The sequence below is a fragment of the Loxodonta africana genome, chromosome 5 (genome assembly GCF_030014295.1).
Source record: "Loxodonta africana isolate mLoxAfr1 chromosome 5, mLoxAfr1.hap2, whole genome shotgun sequence".
Lineage (NCBI taxonomy): Eukaryota > Metazoa > Chordata > Mammalia > Proboscidea > Elephantidae > Loxodonta > Loxodonta africana.
In genome coordinates this window covers 53,030,516-53,050,484 of record NC_087346.1, presented here as the reverse complement: position 1 = coordinate 53,050,484, position 19,969 = coordinate 53,030,516, and the positions used below count along the sequence as shown (strand labels likewise).

General features: G+C 38.1%; 1 protein-coding gene across 1 annotated transcript in view; it reads right to left on the bottom strand.

The window, feature by feature from the left end:
• The window catches only part of STPG2 (sperm tail PG-rich repeat containing 2), a 377,601-nt gene extending 361,002 nt beyond the window's left edge, over positions 1-16,599 (bottom strand). Inside the window, exon 1 of the mRNA XM_003410448.3 lies at positions 16,172-16,599. Within this exon, the coding sequence (XP_003410496.2) occupies positions 16,172-16,280 (109 nt within the window). The 5' untranslated portion in view covers positions 16,281-16,599. The remainder of the gene's footprint in view (positions 1-16,171) is intronic.
• Positions 16,600-19,969: the final 3,370 nt, after the last annotated feature.

The window sequence follows — 19,969 nt, the reverse complement described above, 5'->3', positions numbered from 1 at the left end:
GAACTGAATCCTGCCAAGGGCCACAAGAGCTTGGAAGCGGATCCTTCCCCAGTCAAGACCTGGGATGACTACAGCCCAGCCAACACCTTGAATGCAGCCTGTGGGACAAAACAATGGACTAAGCCAGCATTCCTAACTGAGAGAAACTATGATATAATAAATGTGTGTTGTTTTAAGCCACTAAATTTTAGAGTAATCTGTAACATAGCAAGAGATAACTAATTTGCTTCCTAAAACCCCCAATAATTTGTTATAGGTCCATAAACCAACTGTAGCACAAAGTCAAATGTCAACTTGGGCCTATTATATTTATGACACTTTGATAATGACCTGTACCAATAAAAATGTTTGTATTTACACACCTTCCAGGCACAACAAACCAAAATGGATAGGCCTTGAACTATGACAATATCCAAGGCCATGTGACCAAGTGACCTTCTTGGCAGGTATTTGGGTACAACAGACTAAAGAGACATTCAATTAAAGCTAGTCAAAGACAAATTGCTATAATCACCAGTTACCAGAAAAGGAGAAACAATCCCTAGTTGGCCTCTTTGGATTTTTAAACAGCATGTTTCACAACTAGGAATTTTTCTTAAAGCCTTTATACGAAATCACCAGACTAGCAGCTAAATTTGAGTGACTCCCCTGTCAGGGATTGAACTGTGTCCCCAAAAAATATGTATATCAAGTTGGTTAGGCCATGATTCCCAGTATTGTGTGATTGTCCACAATTTTATCATCTGATGTGATTTTCCTATGTGTTGTAAATCCTACCTCTACGATGTTAATCAGATGGGATTAGTGGCAGTTATGTTAATGAGGCAGGACTCAATCTAACTAAATTAGATTGTGTCTTAAGCCAATCTCTTTTGAGATATCAAAGAGATAAGTGAGCAGAGAGACAGGGGAACCTCAAACCACCAAGAAAGCAGTGCCAGGAACAGAATGCATTCTTTGGACCTGAGGTTCCTGCATGGAGAAGCTCCTAGACTAAGGGAAGATTGATGACAAGGAGCTTCCTCCAGATCAGACAGAGAAGAAGCAATCCCCTACAGCTGACACCCTGAATTTGGACTTCTAGCCTACTGACTGTGACAGAACAAACTTCTGTGTGTTGAAGCCATTCATTTACGGTGTTTCTGTTACAGCAGCACTAGATAACTAAGATACCCTCCTCCCCAGCAAGAAGCCTTGGAAGCATTCCAAGCAGCATTAAAACAAGGTCCCTTATCTTCTTCAATCACCATGGAATTACAGGTTTCTGCAACGCAAATATCAGGGTTCCAGGGTGGTGCAAACAGTCACTGTACTTGGCTGCTAAATGAAGGGTTGGAGGTTCAAGTCCACCCAGAGGCACCCTGGAAGAAAGGCCTGGCAATCTACTTCTGAAATATCAACTATTGAAAACCCTATGGAGCACAGTTTACTCTGACACATACGGAGCCACCATAAGTCAGAGTTGATTCACTGGCAACTGATTTTTGGCAACCAAGATCACAGCTGATTAGAGCCTCACTGATGCTCTCTAGCCCCAGATTTTCTGGATTAAAAAGTTTGTCTAATTTCTGAGTGGCAACTACTAACTGTGCTCAGTGGAGAATGGTCATCTCAATAAAAGAAAAATAATACTCTAACTGGCCTTCTCTGAAAAAAAAATTTCATAAATTGGGCCAAGAATCAAAGGAATCCACTGTAAAATGAAACTGGCACATTTAAGCGAGGATCAGGAATCCTTAGGTGGTGCAAATGGTTAACATGCTTGGCTGCTAACCAAAAGGCTGGAGGTTTGAGTCCACCCAGAGGCACCTCAGAAAAAAAGCCCTGTGAATCTACTTCTGAAAAATCAGCCATTGAAAACCTATGGAGCACAGTTCTACTGTGACACACATGGAGTCGCTGAGGTAGTGGTGGACTGGTTAGAACCAAAGATCAAAACTGGCCCTTGAAACCTTAATCAACAAGTGACTGCTACCTATTAAACTACTGTTTTTCCTAAACAGATGTCCCAGTAGAGGCACTGTTCACTAGATTTCCTACCTGAAAAGAAAGCATTGTTCAATGATGAAACAGCTTGCCTCTGCAGAATGTCATAGCAATTAGTCACAATGACAGTAAACTGTGAATTCCCACCACACTGGTTGTTCTACACAAGGGGTTAAAGTTTAGGCGGTGCTCCTGGCCATAGAGCATATGACACCAGAATCAAACGAAATACACTCTTACATGAATTTTTACATACAAAAGTTATTTTCTCATATCAAGCTAAAGTTAAAAATTAAAATCACTAAAAATGATTTTTATGAAATTAATTGATTTTTTTCAATTATTTCACTTTTCACCATGACTTTTTTTAGCTGTATGGTCAGGCTATTTGGTCACCCAGGACTGGTCTAACCCTTCTACAGAAACAGACACAAAAGCTTAAATCACTCAGTCCTTATGCTATGCACATACATGCCTATATGAAACAACTAAGAAGAAAACATCAAGATTGAAAAAGTTGATCAAGGATGTGTAAACACTGCATCTACTATAGTCCAGTGGGCTCATGCTCAGAACCATCACAGTAATAGAACTACCATAAAGGACTGTGATGCTCAACAAATTATTTTGACTCACACAGATGCTATTACTATGCATAAAGTATATACTGTTAGCCAACCATACCACCATCTCCAACAACAACTTCCACAGAGATGGCTGGTCTAGCTGTCTTCAGCTATTTACAAGCTGTACACTGACATAACCCTCTCTGCCTTAGCTAAGCTCTTAGGTACCCAGAAGTCAGGTGGCAGAGAACAAGGAGAATTCGAGAAAGAATAGTACACTTTTCTTTTTCGGCACCCCCTCCCCCATTTGATATGTCTTCTTTGACCTCAGTGGATACACAGATCACTTACTTAGGTTAGATCAAGAACAACTAGATAGACATTAACTTCAATATTGACTTTACCTCAGATAGTTTCATGGTCACTTTCCTCTGCCCCCAAGGGTTATTCAGGATAACAAAATGGCCACTGGATCCCTATGGACTTCATCACAGAAAAAGGACAGAGAGTTTGGTGTAACCTAACGACAGACTTTGACAGGGCATGAACACATCTAAACTGTGGGAGATGATAACTAACTCCCTTCCAGTCACAACTGTTCCAGGCAGAGGACCATAATGCTAGGTGACTCTTTTTCAGAGAGGAGATTATATTCACGCCTCGAGAGAAAAAGTTATCAGGAAACTTGAACACTTTCTCTACCAGAAGATAACTTCAGGTTTACCTTCTCTCAATACTGTTTGATCCTCAGTACTTTTGTGTATGATTTGAGCTTTGAAAATTAAATAAAAAATAGTTTAGATTTTATTTAATTCTATAAAATTTATTCAACTCATCATTAATTATGTCAAGTGTAGAAAAGAAAATATGTTAACAATATCCTAATAGATACCACATCAGACCAAAAACCCATCATCATCAACTCACAGGGACACTATAGGACAGAGAACTGCCCCACAGGTTTTCCAAGGAGTGGCTGGTGGATTCAAACTGCTAACCTTTTGGTTAGTAGCTGAATGTTTAACCACTGCACCATCAGGGCTCCAAATATCAAGCAGTTAGTTAAAGAAAAAGTTATTTTCTCATATCGTTAAAAGATAAGTTCACTAAAAATAATTTTAAGAAATAAATTAAACTTTAAATTGTCTCACTTTTGCATAAAAAATAATTTTGAGTATTTTAAAATTTCCTTGCACTGCTTTATGTTTCTCATTTGCATATATAATTTGATGCCTTACAATCTATATAAGTACATCAATTACATTAAAAATTACTCAGCAAATATTGTTATAAAGTTAAATCTTAATAGTTTTTCAACTTTTAACTTTTTGCTTAAAATTTTTTAGTCATGCTTAAACCTGCGCTGAATAAAAACAGTAAGTTTAAATATAAAACGTACTCTTCTTATATATAAAGCACAGATATACATATAGTACATAAATATATACACAGTATAGCTTTGTTATTAAAATTTCATGAGGGAGTAGGCATTAGGAAAAAGCGTTTAAAAAGAGAGGGGGCAAAAATGGAAAAAAAACTTTGAGAAACACTGACGTGGTCTAAAACACTAGCTACAGCATCTTCTTGCAGCCAGAGTAGCCCACTCTGCCAAAGAAAATTACCAAATCACAAGAGGGATCCAGGGTGTAGGTACTAGGGCTGGCAAGAAGAGCAAGCCTTAAAACCTGAGGGATAAAAAAGGAAAGAAACATAATGCATTATAAAACTCAGCCTCCAGAATGAAGACCTTCTTACATTGACAACTGTGGCAGTTTTGAGCTGGGGAGAGTAAGCAGAGTGGGAGACAGAAAAAATATTCTAAATCTCTCATTTTTCATAAAGAAGAGTCAATAGCTACTTCCTATAACTGATTTTTAAAAGTATATAAGATAATCACAGAACAATCAAAAACAAGTAATGGTTTACTTCAGTAACATTCTGTGTTGGCTGACTTTTTTTAACCTTATACCTTTGTAATTTTTTATTTAAAATAAAAACCACTAAAAATGAAGGCAACAAAAATAAACGTTCAAACTATAGCTATGATTCAGAACAGGATTAGTGAGGAATATTGATTATAGAACAAGGGTAGTGAGGGAAAAGCTCATAAATTTAGTCCTCAAAGAACCAATAAGACCTCGTCTATTCCATAACATATTGCACCTCCACCTCTTGCCAGTCAGCTGAAGAATGTTGTTTGTTACAGAAGGGAACAGGTAAGATGGCATAACTGAAACAAATTCATCACTGGCAGAGAGTAGGTCATCTCCGAACACTAAGAAGAGCATAATACGCGATAACTGCAGAGAACTTTACAAATACGTCATTTTAAACAGACATAGCACCACAATAATCTTTGAAAGCTACTGGTTTTGCATTTCTAAAGAGTAGAGAAGCCAAGAGCCCGTGGAAATGATATCGTCAATGTGTTGAAATAACCGCCAACTTAAAAATCTAAGCACAGTGAAATGCCCTTCAGGAATAAAGAGATGATTTTTTTTTAATATTTGAAATTAACAAAAGTGTAGATTAACTATATGATAAGAGAAAATATAAGAGGCATTTTTCAAGAGAACAGAAAGTAATCCCATATAGAAGGTTAGAGACAAAGAAAGGACAGCAACGAAAGTGACAGGTACATGGGTAAATTTAAAGGTGGGACAAACAGAAAGTTCATAGGATGATGGTAGGTTTAAACCCAAACAGAGCAGTCACTGCATTAAATGTAAATATACCAAATGCTCTAGTTAAAAGACAAAAATACTCATAGAGGATAAAAACAGAAAATAATTATGCATTGTTTATAAGATATACTTCTAAAACATAAAAAATCAAAAGGGTTAAAATTAAAGAATGAAAAATATGTAGCATGCAAACATTGACCAAAAGAAAGCTGTATCTATAAAATTCTTCATATTAACATATTAAAATAAGAAAATAATTGGATAATTACAATAGATACAGAAGAAGTATTTGATAAAACTGATAATCCATTCATGATTAAAATAACACAAACAAAAAAACTCTTAGGAATAGAAGGGAACCTAAATAGCATCTTTCCAAAAATTACAGCAAACATTACATTTAATAGTGAAATGCTGAAGTTCTTCCTCTAAGACTGGGAACGATGCAGGAGGCCTGGAATAATCACTATGTTCTTTTCAAAACTGTTCTGGAGGTTGCAGTCAGTGCAGAAAGGAAAAAAAGAAAAGGTTAAGAATTGGAAAAGAAAAAAACAAAACGTTTTTTATTCACAGATGTTATGTATACAGAACATCCAAAAGAATCAACCCATCAATTATTTGAACTAGAAAGTTTAGTAAGTTCACCAAACATGACATCACTTCAGATCCTCTTAGTCTTACGTGTTTCTTGCTCCACTATGTTTCTTACCCAGTAGTGGTTGTGCCAGTGTCATGCATTTCTGCACAGACTTCTGACTTCGCCTAGATCCAATCTGACACTACCTCAACTCATGTCCATCCTGCAAGCATCTAGCCTCTGGAGACTTCTGTATTGATGCCAACGCGCAGGAGGTTGCAGAAACTCTCTTGTAGCCCGATGCATGTACAACCCAGAAGTGTAGTAGCACTGGCATGCCAAATAGGGTAAGCCTTTGACTAGTGGGAGAAGACATCTAGAAGAGAAATTCCTTTACCTTCCTCCCCCAAGGTGGGACTGTTTTGAGGTGCCTCTGGGTGGACTTGAACCTCCAATCTTTTGGTTGGCAGCCAAGCACATTAACCATTACCCGGGGACTGTCATTAGACCTTAAAAAAACCTTAAGGATATCGAAATCACAATGAAATAGCACTTTACTCCCACTAAGATAGCTATGATCATACAAACGAAAAATAACGAGTATTGGCAAAGATGGAAACCCTGGTGGCGTAGTAGTTAAGTGCTACAGCTGCTAACCAAACGGTTGGCAGTTCGAATCCGCCAGGCGCTCCTTGGAAACTCTATGGGGCAGTTCTACTCCATCCTATAGGGTCTCTATGAGTCAGAATCGACTTGAAGGCACTGGGTTTGGTTTTGGTTTTTTGGTTGGAGAAGATATGGAAAAATTAGAAACCCACTGCCGTTGGGATTATAAAATGGGGCAGCCACTGTGGAAAACAGTTTGGTGATTCCTCCAAAACTTAAACATAGAACTACCATTATGACCGAGCAATTCCACTCCTAAGTATACACCCAAAAGAATGAAAAGCAAGGACTCAAACAAATACTTGTACACCTATGCTCATTACAGCACTAGTCACAATACTCAAAATGTAGAAACTAGCCAAGTGTCCACCAACAGATAAAATGTGATATATACGATGGAGTATTGTTCAGTCATAAGGAGAAATGAGGTTCTTTGTGTGTGTGTGTGTGTGTGTGTGTGTGTGTGTGCTTTAGATGAAGGTTTACAGAGCAAATTAGTTTCTCATTGAAAAATTATATACATATTGTTCTGTAACATTGCTTGCCAAATCCACAACATGTCAACACTCTCTCATTCTCCACCTTGGGTTCCCTATTACCAGCTTTCCTGTCCCCTCCTGCTTTCTCATCTTTGCCCCTGGGTTGGTGTGTCCATCAGTCTCATATACATGGTTGAGCTACATATTTTGTTTGTTTTATGGCACTGTCTAATCTTTGGCTGAAGGATAAATCTCAGGAGTGACTTCAGTACTAAGTTAAAAGGGTGTCCAGGAGCCATACTCCCAGGGTTTTTCCAGTCTCTGTCAGACGACCAAGTCTGGTCTTTTTTTGTGACTTAGCATTTTGTTCCACAATTTTCTCCAGCTCTGTCCAGGGCCTCTAGTATGATCCCTGTCAGAGCAGTCATTGGTGGTACCCAGGCACCACCTAGTTGTGCTGGACTCAGTCTGGTGGAAGCTGTGGTACTTGTTATCCATCAGTCCTTTGAACTAATCTTTCCCTTATGTCTTAGGTTTTCTTCATTCTCCCTTGCTCTAGATGGGGTAAGGCCAGTGGAATACCTTAGATGGCTGCTCACAAGCTTTTAAGACCCCAGACAGTACTCACCAAAGTAGGATGTAGGACATTTTTTTTATAAACTATGTTATACCAATTGAGCTAGATATTCCCCAAGACCACAGTCCCCAGCCCTCAGCCCAGTAATTCATTCCTTCAGGGAGTCTGCATGCTTCCATGACCTTACCTTGGTCAAGTTGTTCTGACTTTCCCAGTATTGTGTACTGCTCTACCCTTCACCAAAGTTACCACTTATCTATTGCCTATTTAGTGCTTTTCCCTCTCCATCTTCCACGCTCCTCGTAACCATCAAGGATTGTTTCTTTCTGTGTGTAAACCTTTTCATGAGTTTTTATAATAGCACATAGTGGTCTCATACAGTATTTGTCCTTTTGTGACTGGCTTATTTCACTCAGCATTACGTCCTCCACATTCATCCATGTTGTGAGATATTCCGTAGATTCACCATTGTTCTTCATCTTTGCATAGTATTCCACTGTGTGTATGTACCATACTTTGTTTATCCATTCATCTGTTGATGGACACTTACATTGTGTCCCTCTTTTTGCTATTGTGAATAATTCTGCAGTGAACATGGGTGTGCATGTATCTATTTGTGTGACAGCTCTTATTTCTCTAGGATGTATTCCTAGGAGTGGGATTCACAGATCTTATGGTACTTCTAGTTCTAGCATTTTAAGGAAGTGCCATATCATTTTCCAAAATGGCTGTACCATTTTGTATTCCCACCAGCCATGCATGAGACTTTGAATCTCCCCACAATATTTGTTAATTTCTGGCTTTTTTTTTTTTTTATTCCTGCCAGTAATGTCCGGGTGAGATGGTATCTCATTGTATTTTTTATTTGCATTTCTCTAATGGCTAGTGGGAAACCCTGGTGGTGTAGTGGTTAAGTTCTATGGCTGCTAACCAAGAGGTCAGCAGTTTGAATCTGCCAGAAGCTCCTTGGAAACCCTATGGGGCAGTTCTACCCTGTCCTATAGGGTTGCTATGAGTCGGAACCAACTCGAGGGCAGTGGGTGGTGGGTTAATGGCTAATGATCGCAAGCATTTCCTCCTGTGTCTATTAACCACCTGAATATCTTCTTTGGTGAAGTGTCCGTTCGTATCCTTTGCCCGTTTTTAATTGGATTATTTCTCTTTTTGTTGTAGAGGTGTTGGATTATCCTATAGATTTTAGAGATTAAATCTTTGTTGGATTTGTCAGAGCCAAAAATTTTTTCCCAGTCTGCAGGTTCTCTTTTTACTCTTTTGGTGAAGTCTCTCGATGAGCATAAGAGTTTAATTTTTAGAAGATCCCAGTTATCTAGCTTATCTTCTAATGTTTATGTATTGTTAGTTATGGTCTGCATTCTATTTATGCTGTATATTAGAGCCTCTAGCATTGATCCTATTTTTTCTTCTATGATCTTTATAGTTTTTTGTTTTTAGGTCTTTGGTTCATTTTGAATCAGTTCTCATGTATGTTGTGAGGTATGGGTCCTGCTTCATTTTTTTACAGACGGACATCCAGTTTTGCCAGCACATTTGTAAAAAGGCTGTCTTTTCCCCATTTAATGGATTTTTGGCCTTTGATGAAGATCAGGTGACCACAGACAGACGGATTTACATCCGGGTTCTCTATTCTGTTTCATTGGTCACTGTGTCTGCCGTTGTACTAGTACCAGGCTGTTTTGACTACTGTAGCAATATAATAGGTTCTGAGGTCAGGTAGTTCAAGGCCTCCTACTTTATTCTTCTTCTTCAATAGTACTTCACTTATCCGGGGCCTCTTTCCTTTCCGTATAAAGTTAAGGACTAGTTTCTCCATCTTGTTCAAGAACGCTGTTGGTATTTGGATTGGGATTGCACTATATTTTAGATTGCTTTGGGTAGAATTGACATTTTCACAATGTGGAATCTACCTATCCATGAGCATGGTATGTTTTTCCATTTACATAGGTCTGTTTTGGCTTCATGCAGTAGTGTTTTGTAGTTTTCTTTATACAGGTCTTTTATATCCCAGGTTAGATTTATTCCTAAGTATTTTATTTTTTTAGGGGCAATTATAAATGGTCTGGAAACCCTGGTTGCATAGTGGTTAAGAGCTACAGCTGCTAACCAAAAGGTCAGAAGTTCGATTCCACCAGGCACTCCCTGGAAACCCCATAGGGCAGTTCTACTCTGTCCTATAGGGTTGCTATGAGTCGGAATCTACTCAAAGGCAATGGGTTTGGGTTTTTGTTGTTTGGTTTTTTTTGGTTTATAAATGGTCTTGCTTTTCTGATTTCTTTTTCATAGTGGTCTTTACTGGTGTATAGGAATCTAACTGATTTATGTATGTTAATCTTTTATCCTGCTACTCTGCTAAATCTATTAGTTTCAGCAGTTTTCTTGTGGAGTGCTTTGGGTTCTCTATGTATAATATCATATCATCTGCAAACAGGGACTTTACTTCCTCCTCACCAATTCAGATGCCCTTTTTTTCTTGCTTTATTGCTCTAGCTAAGACTTCCAGCAAAATGTTAAGTAGGAGTGGTGATAAAAAGCATCCTTATCTTGTTCTTATTCTCAGGGGGGATGTTTTCAGCCTCTCTCCATTAAGTATGATGTTGGCTGTTGGTCTTGCATAACCAAAACCAAACCTGTTGTTGTCAAGTTGATTCCGACTCATACCCACTGCCATCGAGTCGATTCCAACTCATAGCGACCCTATAGGACAGAGTAGAACTGCCCCATAGAGTTTCCAAGGAGTGCCTGGCGGATTCGAACTGCCAATCTCTTGGTTAGCACCTGTAGCACTTAACCACTATGCCACCAGGGTTTCCAGCTCATAGATGCCCTTTATTGTGTTGAGCAATTCCACTTCCATTCCTATTTTATTGGCAGTTTTTATCAGGAATGGTGTTGGACTGTATCAAATTCCTTTTCTGTGTCAATTGAGATGATCTTGTGATTCTTTTCTCTGTTCTATTTATGCGGTGGATTACATTGATTTTCTAATGTTGAGCCATCCTTGCATACCTGGTATGAATCTCACTTGGCCAGGGTGTTTTTGTTTGTTTAATATATTATGCTGAATTCTATTGGCTAGAATTTTGTTGAGAATTTTTGCATCTATATTCATGAGAGATACTGCTCTGTAATTTTCTTTTTTGTGGTGTCTTTGCTTGGTTTTGGTATCAGGGCTACGCTGGCTTCAGGGAATTAATTTGGAGGTATCCCTTCCTCTTCTATGTTCTGAAATAGTTTGAGTAGTACTGGTGTGAGCTCTTCTCTGAATGTTTGATAGAATTCTCCAGTGAAGTCATCTGTGCCAGGACTTTTTTATGTTGGGAGTTTATTACCTTCTCAATCTCTTATCTTGTTATGGGTCTGTTCAGATTTTCTACCTGTTTGTGTTAGTTTAGGTAGGTAGTATGTTCTGGAAATTTGTCCATTTCCTCTAGGTTTTCAAACTTGTTGGAGTATAGTTTTTTTAATTTCGGTTGGGTCTGTTGTAATGTCCCTCATTTCTTATTTGGGTTACTTGGTTTCTTTCCTGCTTTTCTTTTAGTAATTTGGCCAACGGTTTGTTGATTTAGTTGATCGTTTCAAAAAAACAACTTTTGGTTTTGTTGATTCTTTCTCCTGTTTTTCTGTTCTCTATTTCTGCTCTGGTCTTTATTATCTTCTTTCTTCTGGTACCTGTGGGCTTCTTTTGCTGTTCTCTTTCTGAGTTGTACAGTTAATGATTTGATTTTGTCCCTTTCTTCTTTTTTGATATGCGCATGTATTGCCATAAATTGACCTCTGAGCAGTCTTTGTTGTGTCCCAAAAGTATTGGTATGATGTATTTTCATTCTCGTTTGATTCTTGGAATATTCTGATTCCATCTTTGATTTCTTCTATTACCCAGTGGTTTTTGTGCAGGGTGTTATTCACTTTCCGTGTATACAATTTTTTTTTCTTGTTCTTCCTGTTATTAATTTTTACTTTTATGGTGTTGTGATCAGAGAAGATGCCTTGTATTATCTAAATGTTTTGGATTTTGTTGAGGGTTGCTTTGTGGCCTAAGATGTGGTCTGTTATGAAGAACGTTCCATGTGCATTGGAAAACAATGTGTACTTTGCTGCTGTTGGGTGGAGTGTTCTATACATGCCAATGAGGTCAAGCTGATCAATTGTAGCCTTCAGATCTTCTGCATCCTTGTTGAGTTTCTTTATAGATGTTCTGTCCTTTCCCAAGAGTGATGTGCTGAAGTCTCCTACTCTTATTGTGGAACTGTCAATTTCTATTTTCAGTGCTGTTAGAGTTCGTTTTCTGTATTTCAGAGCTCTGTCGTTGGGTGCGTAAATATTTATTATGGTTATGTCTTCATGGTGGATCTCCCTTTAATCATTACACAATGTACTTCCTTGTTTTTTATGGTGAATTTTGTTTTAAAGTCTATTTTATTCAGAGATTAGTATTGCCACTCCTGCACTTTTTTGGTTGCTGTTTGCTTGATATATTTTCTCCAGCCTTTGTTTTTTAATATATTTATGGCTTTATTTCTAAGGCATGTCTCTTGTAGACAGCATACTGATGCGTCCTGTTTTTTATCCATTCTGTCACTGCCTCTTTATGGGTGCACTTAAGCAATTTACGTTCAGTGTGATCATTGGTGGGTGTGAATTTATTGCTATCATTTTGTAGTGTTTTTGTGTGTGTGTGCATGGCACTGACATTTTCTTTGCTCCTATAACTCTCCTGTGCTGAATTCCTTTTGTTTGTGATTCTGTTTGTTTCATTTCTGTAGATTTTTTGTTTACTGAGACTTTGTTTTTCTTCTTCATTTTGATGAGGTTTGTTAACTTTTTTTGTGATTACCCTGAAATCTACCCCATCTTCCTAAGTTTAAACTAGTCTTTTATTACTTGATATTGCCTTGACTTCCTCTCCATTTGAAAGTTTTAGACCTGCACAATTGTTCTGACATTGTTATCATTTACAGATTGATCTCTGTTACCTCGTTGTATATCTTTCAGATTTGTTTTATCCTTCAGAGTTCATTATCTAGGTTGGTATCTGGCTGATGCTGTCCTGTGTCCTAGATTCAGCTTGTTGTCAGGTGTTCTTTGTTCTCTAACTGAAGGGCTTCCTTTAATAAGTCTTGTAAATTTGGTTTGGTTTTTACATATTCCCTTAATTCCTGTTTATCTGGAAATGTCCTAATTTTGCCATCAGATTTGAGTGACAGTTTTGCAGAATATAGTATTCTTAGTTGGCAGTTTTTTTTTTTTTCCCCAAGGTTTTATGTCCTCCCATTGCCTTCTTACCTGCATGATTTTTGCTGTAATCAGAGCTTAGTCTTATTGTTTCTCCTTTGTATATGACTTTTCATTTTTCTCGAGCTGCCCTCAGGATTCTTTGCCTTTGGTTTTGCCAAGTGTGATTATGGTATGTCTTGGTGACTTTCTTTTAGGGTCTATACTATGTGAGGTTCATTGAGCTTCTTGGTCAGCTTTTCATCTTTCATGATATTAGGGAAGTTACCTGTCAGCAAATCTTCAGTGATTCTGTGTTTTCCATTTTCTCCCTTGTTCTAGAACTCTGATCATGCACAAATTTTTTTCACGATTGTATCCCACATTTTTCTCAGGTTTTCTCCAGTTTTCCTCATTCTCTTCTCAGATTTTTCCTCATGGTGGTATTTAAGGATTTGTCTTCAAATTCACTGACCCTGTCTTACATTGTTTCGAATTTGCTCGTAAAACCGCCTATTGCACTGTCCATTTCTGAAATTTTGTTTATCTTTCTTTTGCTTTTCACCTCTCTTCCTTTGTACTTGCAGTTTTTTTATGATTTCTACTTATTTTGACCTTTTCTTCCTGTATTATTTTCCTGAATTACCCCCATTGCTTTGACTGTGTTTTACCTGATTTTGTCTGTATTTTCCATGACTTTGTCTTGTTTTATTTTTGTCTGTGTTTTCCTTTATCTCTTTGCTAATCTCATGGAGAGTCCTGAATATTAGACTTCTGAATTCACTATCAAGTAGCCCCAGTGTACTTTCTTCTACCGGAAGGTCACCTGATTTTGTCACTTTCTGGAGCAATCCTGTTCTATTTTTTTTAACATGTTTTGGTATTGTCTGCTGTCTCGAGGACATTCGGTAATTATTTCCTTTGCTTATTGAATGTAGATTTGTTTTTTTGTTTTTTTTAAAGCAGAGTTCCCAGAAGTCATAAGTATTTTTAACTATACTATGAGGGGCAAATTAGATTTTTAAGTTTTATTTCAAGAAGTAATTTGTTATTTTTTAAAAATTGAACACTATGTGTTATGGAATTGGGCTATAAACAGGGAATAATGGAGTTAAAGATCATGGTCATTGCCCTCAAGTAGCTCACATTTTATTGGGGCAGCCACATAAGTTAACAGATAGTTGCATTATAGTTTCAAAATGTTATGACAGAGTCATTAAAAATTCAGAGTAGAAAAACCTGGGAAAAGGTAGTCAGAAAACTTCACTTTAGTTGAGTCTTAAAGAGAAAGTAGAAATTATTCAGGAAGACAGAGCATACTAGCAAAGGTATCAGGAAGAACAAAGGAAGAGAGGTGAAAGAGCATCAATTTATAGAATCCGTAAAGTTGGAATTGCTGAAATGTAAGTTAAGTGTTGGCGGAGGTATGGGTGCCTGAAAAGAGCCAGTAAAGTAGGAAACCAAGTAAGAGATCAGATCATGAACAACTTTATGCACCATATTAAGGAGTTTAGATTTTAACCTTAGTGTTAAAAAGGATTTTTTTTTTAACAAATAACATGATTGTTTATATTTTAAAAGGATCATTCAAACCACAAGATGGAAGATGGGTTGGAGACTAAAATAGACAGACCAGTAATATTTTATTGGTTTAATTTAGAACACATATAATGAGGGCTTTAACGAAGTCAAAAGTCAGTGAAAAGGGGGCCAATTGAGATGAGAAAATCAATAAATCTTAATGATCAATGGGAGTGACAAGTGGGCAGGCAGAGAAGAAGTCTAGAATAATTCCAAAGCTTGAAGTTTATAATTGACTGAGACAGGGAATTTCAGAAAAGGAGCTAGTTTTGCTGGGTAAGATAATGAGTTCAAAGCACAGAGGCAAAGATGTACAAAACAGTAATTGGCAATGCTGAAGGACTTAAATCAGGAGAAAGCTTATCCTAGAAATACAAAACATCTGTAACTCTAAAAACTCTTTTTTGGGAGTCAACAGAATTAGAATATGGGTAGCAGTTGGAGCTACAGATTTGAATGAGAAGATAAATGTGAAAAGAGCAATAAGCAAAGGATGGGAAGTAAAAGGTGTTTAGAGAAATACAGGCCTTTAAAGAAGACTGTGAAGGTTGAAGAGGGAAATATTATTCCATTATTCAGCATTTAACAAATGTTGATTAGTTCCAACCACGTGTCAGGCACCGTGCCAAGCCAACCGCTGGAAAAACAATCAGGAGAAAATGCTGATGTTATAGATACCATGAGAAGAACTGTTTCTGATACTGGTATAAGTTACATCCAATTAAACTAAGGATTGAAAAGTATCATAGGTATAGGCATTTTGAGTGGCTACTGGTGGCCAGTAGGTTGTTTGGGAGTTGATGTTGATAACAGTTTTGTTGTTAACCGCATTAAAATACAAACAAACATAATGAGCTCTAAGAATACTGGTATGAGATGCTGAAAAGCAGTAAAATTCAAGATTAAAACACTGACAGATGACAAATTTATACTCCACACAAAGAAATGAAATCCACCCCAATGTGATCAGTCATGTGGCCATAACAATTTTAAAAAATATATAGTGTAGGAAGAGAGAAATTCAAGTTAACAAGGAAGACTGTAATTTGGATTCTACTAAGCTTCAGAAAATCACCAGAATACAAACAAAAGAAATACCTATTCCCACTCCACCCCTCAAGAGTATAGGTTTTTGTAATAGAATGTAGGGAAAAAGGAGTTCTCACTTAGTTCAAAGAGAACGTGCGTGTGATCAGAAAGGAAGCACCTGGACGAAAAAAATAGATGGAATTATCTTTAAATTGTAAAATATAAATATAGAAGTTGTTAAGTGCCAGTAGGTGAATTTTTCGACTCATAACGACCCCATGTGACACAGCAGAACTGTCCTGTAATCTTTGGGGAAGAAGGTCGCCAAATCTTTCTCCCGTGGATCCGCTGGCTGGGTTCAAAGTTTACATCTTAACCTTTCGGATGAACAGTAAGAAAGGTATGTGAGACAGACACGATTACAAAGAAGAGACAGCAGAAGGTTAAAAAAAAAAAAAAAAGTACACAGGATTTGGAGACTTACATTTTCAACAAAGCCAAGAAATCAAAATCCTAGATCTAGTCTGTACAACTGAAAATGTGATACAGAAAACCACTGCAGAATTCTTTGCCATAAGCTTACCAGCCTTGGCAAAGGGGATATTATTTCAGCAGTTTCCATCTGTAAAATAAGGATAGTATTTTCCCTGCCTACTTCACGTTTTGCTATACCTATGAAGCGCTATTACAAATGGAAGTTCACTTTATGTTTAACTTACAGGCACAGAGAAGTGGAGCAGGCTGAAGGCAAAGTGCTTACTATCAGAGGGGAAGCCTGGGCTCTCCCTCCATCTTACCTGTTGCCTGCTGCTTCAGGAAAGGTACCTGGTAGGATCCAGGACCCACACAGTCCTCGGTACTGCCACCCTCAGTCAATCTGAGCAAGCGGGGGGCCCGATCATACATAATGGTAGGGTGGAGGTGGGGGGCGGGGGACGCTGAAAAAGGATTAAAAACAGGGTGGCTAGAACCGTGGAGCAAAAGAAAGCAGACACCAGTCTATGCGGGCCTGGGGCAGAACTTCCATAAGTAGAGGAGCTATACCATTTTTTTTTTTTTTTATACCATAGGGGTTATCTCCCCATCCGCTCATTACTATCAGATTTCCTCCACATTGGTTTCTAGCCGGGTGATAAAGTGGAGGAAAGCACAGCAAGATTAAGATTTCCCACCAAACGGCCAGTAAAGCTGCAAAGAGTTCACAGGCTTATCTAGGTAGAGTAGGAAATACTCGCCTCCCCCCTCCCCGGCTTCCGGCCCTGGCTCCGCCCATTTTCTCCGCCCCGGAAGCATGGGGAAGAGGAGGGCCGGACTCTGGGGAAGAGCGTTGGGCTATTTGTCCTTGCTCGAGCTCACTGAGCGTGCGCGAGGTTGCCCACGACTCCACCCAGTTCCACTAGCGTCCGAAAAGAGAGTACGTTCTTACCAGAATACTTTAGGTCTTGGGGTCTTTTCAGTCTTCAGAAAAACCATAGAAAATGCTTTAAAAGGAGTTAGAGCTAACCTGACCTTGATCCATCTCCCCTATAAACCAGGGCGGCTGGAAAGAGACTCAGCAAAAATAGTAGTGCGAAGCAACGCCTGATTTCAGCAAGCTCGCCTTCTACTCCTACAGCTACACTTGTCCCACCTCCAGAGAAAAGCACTTCTGCGTTCAACCTGTCAATGAGGCAGGGAGAAGGTGACGAAACGTTCACCGGCTAAAACAACGCAAGTGCATTTAAAAGCTGCTTTTGTTTTCCGGTACCAGGCAGGTAACCAAAGGTAGTGTTTATTCATCGCTGTTTATAAAACAAAACAAAGGCATCCAGAAAGCCCAGTCAATCCCACTAAATCAGTGGTTCTCAACCTTGGCAGAAGGAACCTGGATTCTGCACTGATCTTAAGAAGTTTACATCAGCCTCCACCTCAAAGTTGGCTCCAGGCAATTTTTCCTGCAAGAATCCTATCCAGTTCCTAAGGCATCCCTAGAGGCTTAGACAAATTCTACCTTGGGCATGCCTTGCCACCAAATGAGCTACAGTATTTTAATTTGAGCCTAGTCCATATTTTTATAGTGTTTACTCTATCTCGATTCGCTGCACCTTTTACCGTGGTCTAATTGTGCCATATATGGAAACATAATCTCCATACAAGCTATATGCTTTGCAGTGATGTATCTGTAGTACCTTTTTTTTCCCTACCCAATAGCTAGCCGAATAATTTATTTATTCATTCAAAAAACACTTACTGATGGATATATACTATAAGTCCAGCACCCTGCTAAATTCCGGGGATACAAAAATACATGAAAAGCCTCTGCCCTCAGGCATTCTCTAATAAAGAAACAGACTTTATACATAGATGAGGCTTCCAGAAAAACAAGTGAGGGAGGGAGACATATGTTTTTGGAAGCCTCTTCTTCCCATTAAGAATCTCTACACTGATCGTAATCCTTTCTCACATACTTTAATTCTTGCATTCTTGTAGAAACCCTCATAGTTCATTCAACGTTATTTAAACCTTGTTTTCCCAAGCTGCCGCAGATATCCATTGATAAGATCTAGAATACACTTATTATTAGATTTTATGATAGGAAGAAACGAGTCACAAGTAAGCAGCAAAAAATACCTATACTAGAAGACGATCTAGCGGTACTTGTAATTTAGCCTCCTGTTGAACATTCCTTACGGGCATTTGCCCTTAATGATCTAAACTAGAACATAAAGCCAGAGAGCAAATTCAGATCTAGGCCATCTTTGCTGTAGACCCTGGTACACAGTCTCACACCCTCCCTCCGGCTCTTCAAGTCTGCAGTAACCTAGATTAGCCTTTCTCGAATAGATTTGAGTTTGGGATTAGGAATGGAAATGATAAGCAGACTTTATCTGCTTTCTGTGTGATTTGACTTTTGGCCATTGAACCTAACCTTGACATAAGGAGTTCTTTATAGAGTCTGTGCTAGCTCATTTATAGATTTAGAGCCCTGGTGGTGGTGTGGTTAAGAGCTTGGCTGTTAACCAGAAGGTTGGCAGTTCAAATCCACCAGCCATGCCTTGGAAACTTTATGGGGTACTTTGACAGCAACGGGTTTGTTTTTTTGTTTTGTTTTGTTTTGTTTTGTTTTTTCTTTAACATGGACTTTGAGACTAAAGTACCAACTAGGATTGAGGTTTCTTTGCCTTGCTTGCTTCCTGAGTGCATGTACTTTCTTTCCTCAAGAGCCACATAGAGAATGGTAGCTGATCAGTGGCAGAACTCCAGTGTTTCTGTCTTGTAGCTAGATCCTGTCTAAATATCATACCACAGAGGTACAACCTATACAGTCTTCATAATTTTGTAATATTTGGTCCACCAGAATTTTTCATTCTTAACAAAAAGAAAAGCCTTTTTAAAAAAAGTTTTAGTCTGAAAATCCTTCCTTTATTTCTTTGATCACTGTGGCTGTTCTCTGCATCTTTCCTAGCTATTCTTTCTTTCCTGTGGATCAGTAACGAGAATGGTATACAATATTTGGGGATTGAAAATATTTTTAAATGAGAAAAGCAAATCATTTTCATTCTTTCTCATGGTGGTAAATATTCTTGAATAGCCTGGAATGAGTGTACTGCTAAAAAAAATTAAAATTCTATGAACAAAGAATTATAGTTACATATAAGCACAAAATAATTTGATTCAGCATTTCTCAATTCTTGCAAAACTGTTTTAATGCTAATTAACTGTACCGTATAAACATTTCCACACTATGGTAAGAGATAGAACCAATGCTTAAACTAAGATTTATTTGACTCTAAAATTTGCATTTCTTTCATTTCTCTGTACTACCTTCCATCAGAATAAACTTTAAAATGGGGCTCGAACAAGAGCAAGATTCAAGAAATAAAATTGACTCTTTATTGCATATGAGCTGCAGCGAAGAACTCAATAGTCACCAATTTTTCTTTATAACACTTTGAGGATTATGTAGATAATGAGGTGATATCTGGAATCTCGAATGAGGGGTGGAAATTCTGCCTTAAATAGGTCACTTCATGCTTTATGAGTATTATAAACCAAAATTGGTTCTTCAACCCATAATGACTTATTGGTTTTCCATTGTTATGCTTTTTTTTAAGAAAATAACAATAAATCATTCAGAACACATCAAAATAGAATAAATACAGCTTATCGATGTTATAAGAAGTCACATTGTAAAGTTATATGCATCCAAGTTAGAATAGTAAAGATTTATATTTGTATATGGGCAGTGATGGTTCTTACTTCCCTTGAGGGAAGTCTGTGCACCTCAAGCACAGCCACCATCTGCCTGTCATTGGAGACTTGTGTGTTACTATGATGTTGAACAGGTTTCAGCACAGCTTCCAGACTAAGAAGGACTAGGAAGAAAGGCCTGGAGATCTACTTCCAAAATTTAGCCACTGAAAACCCCATGGATCACAACAGTTGATCCCATATTGTGTGGGATAGCCATGAGTCAAGGGCTGACACAATGGAGGCTAACAACAACAATATTTATGTAATAATTTGAAGTTTACAAAGTATATCTTATGGATATTATTTTAATATAGATTTATGCTTCTCTGACATGCAGACTGAATATGACTCTGAAATCATAC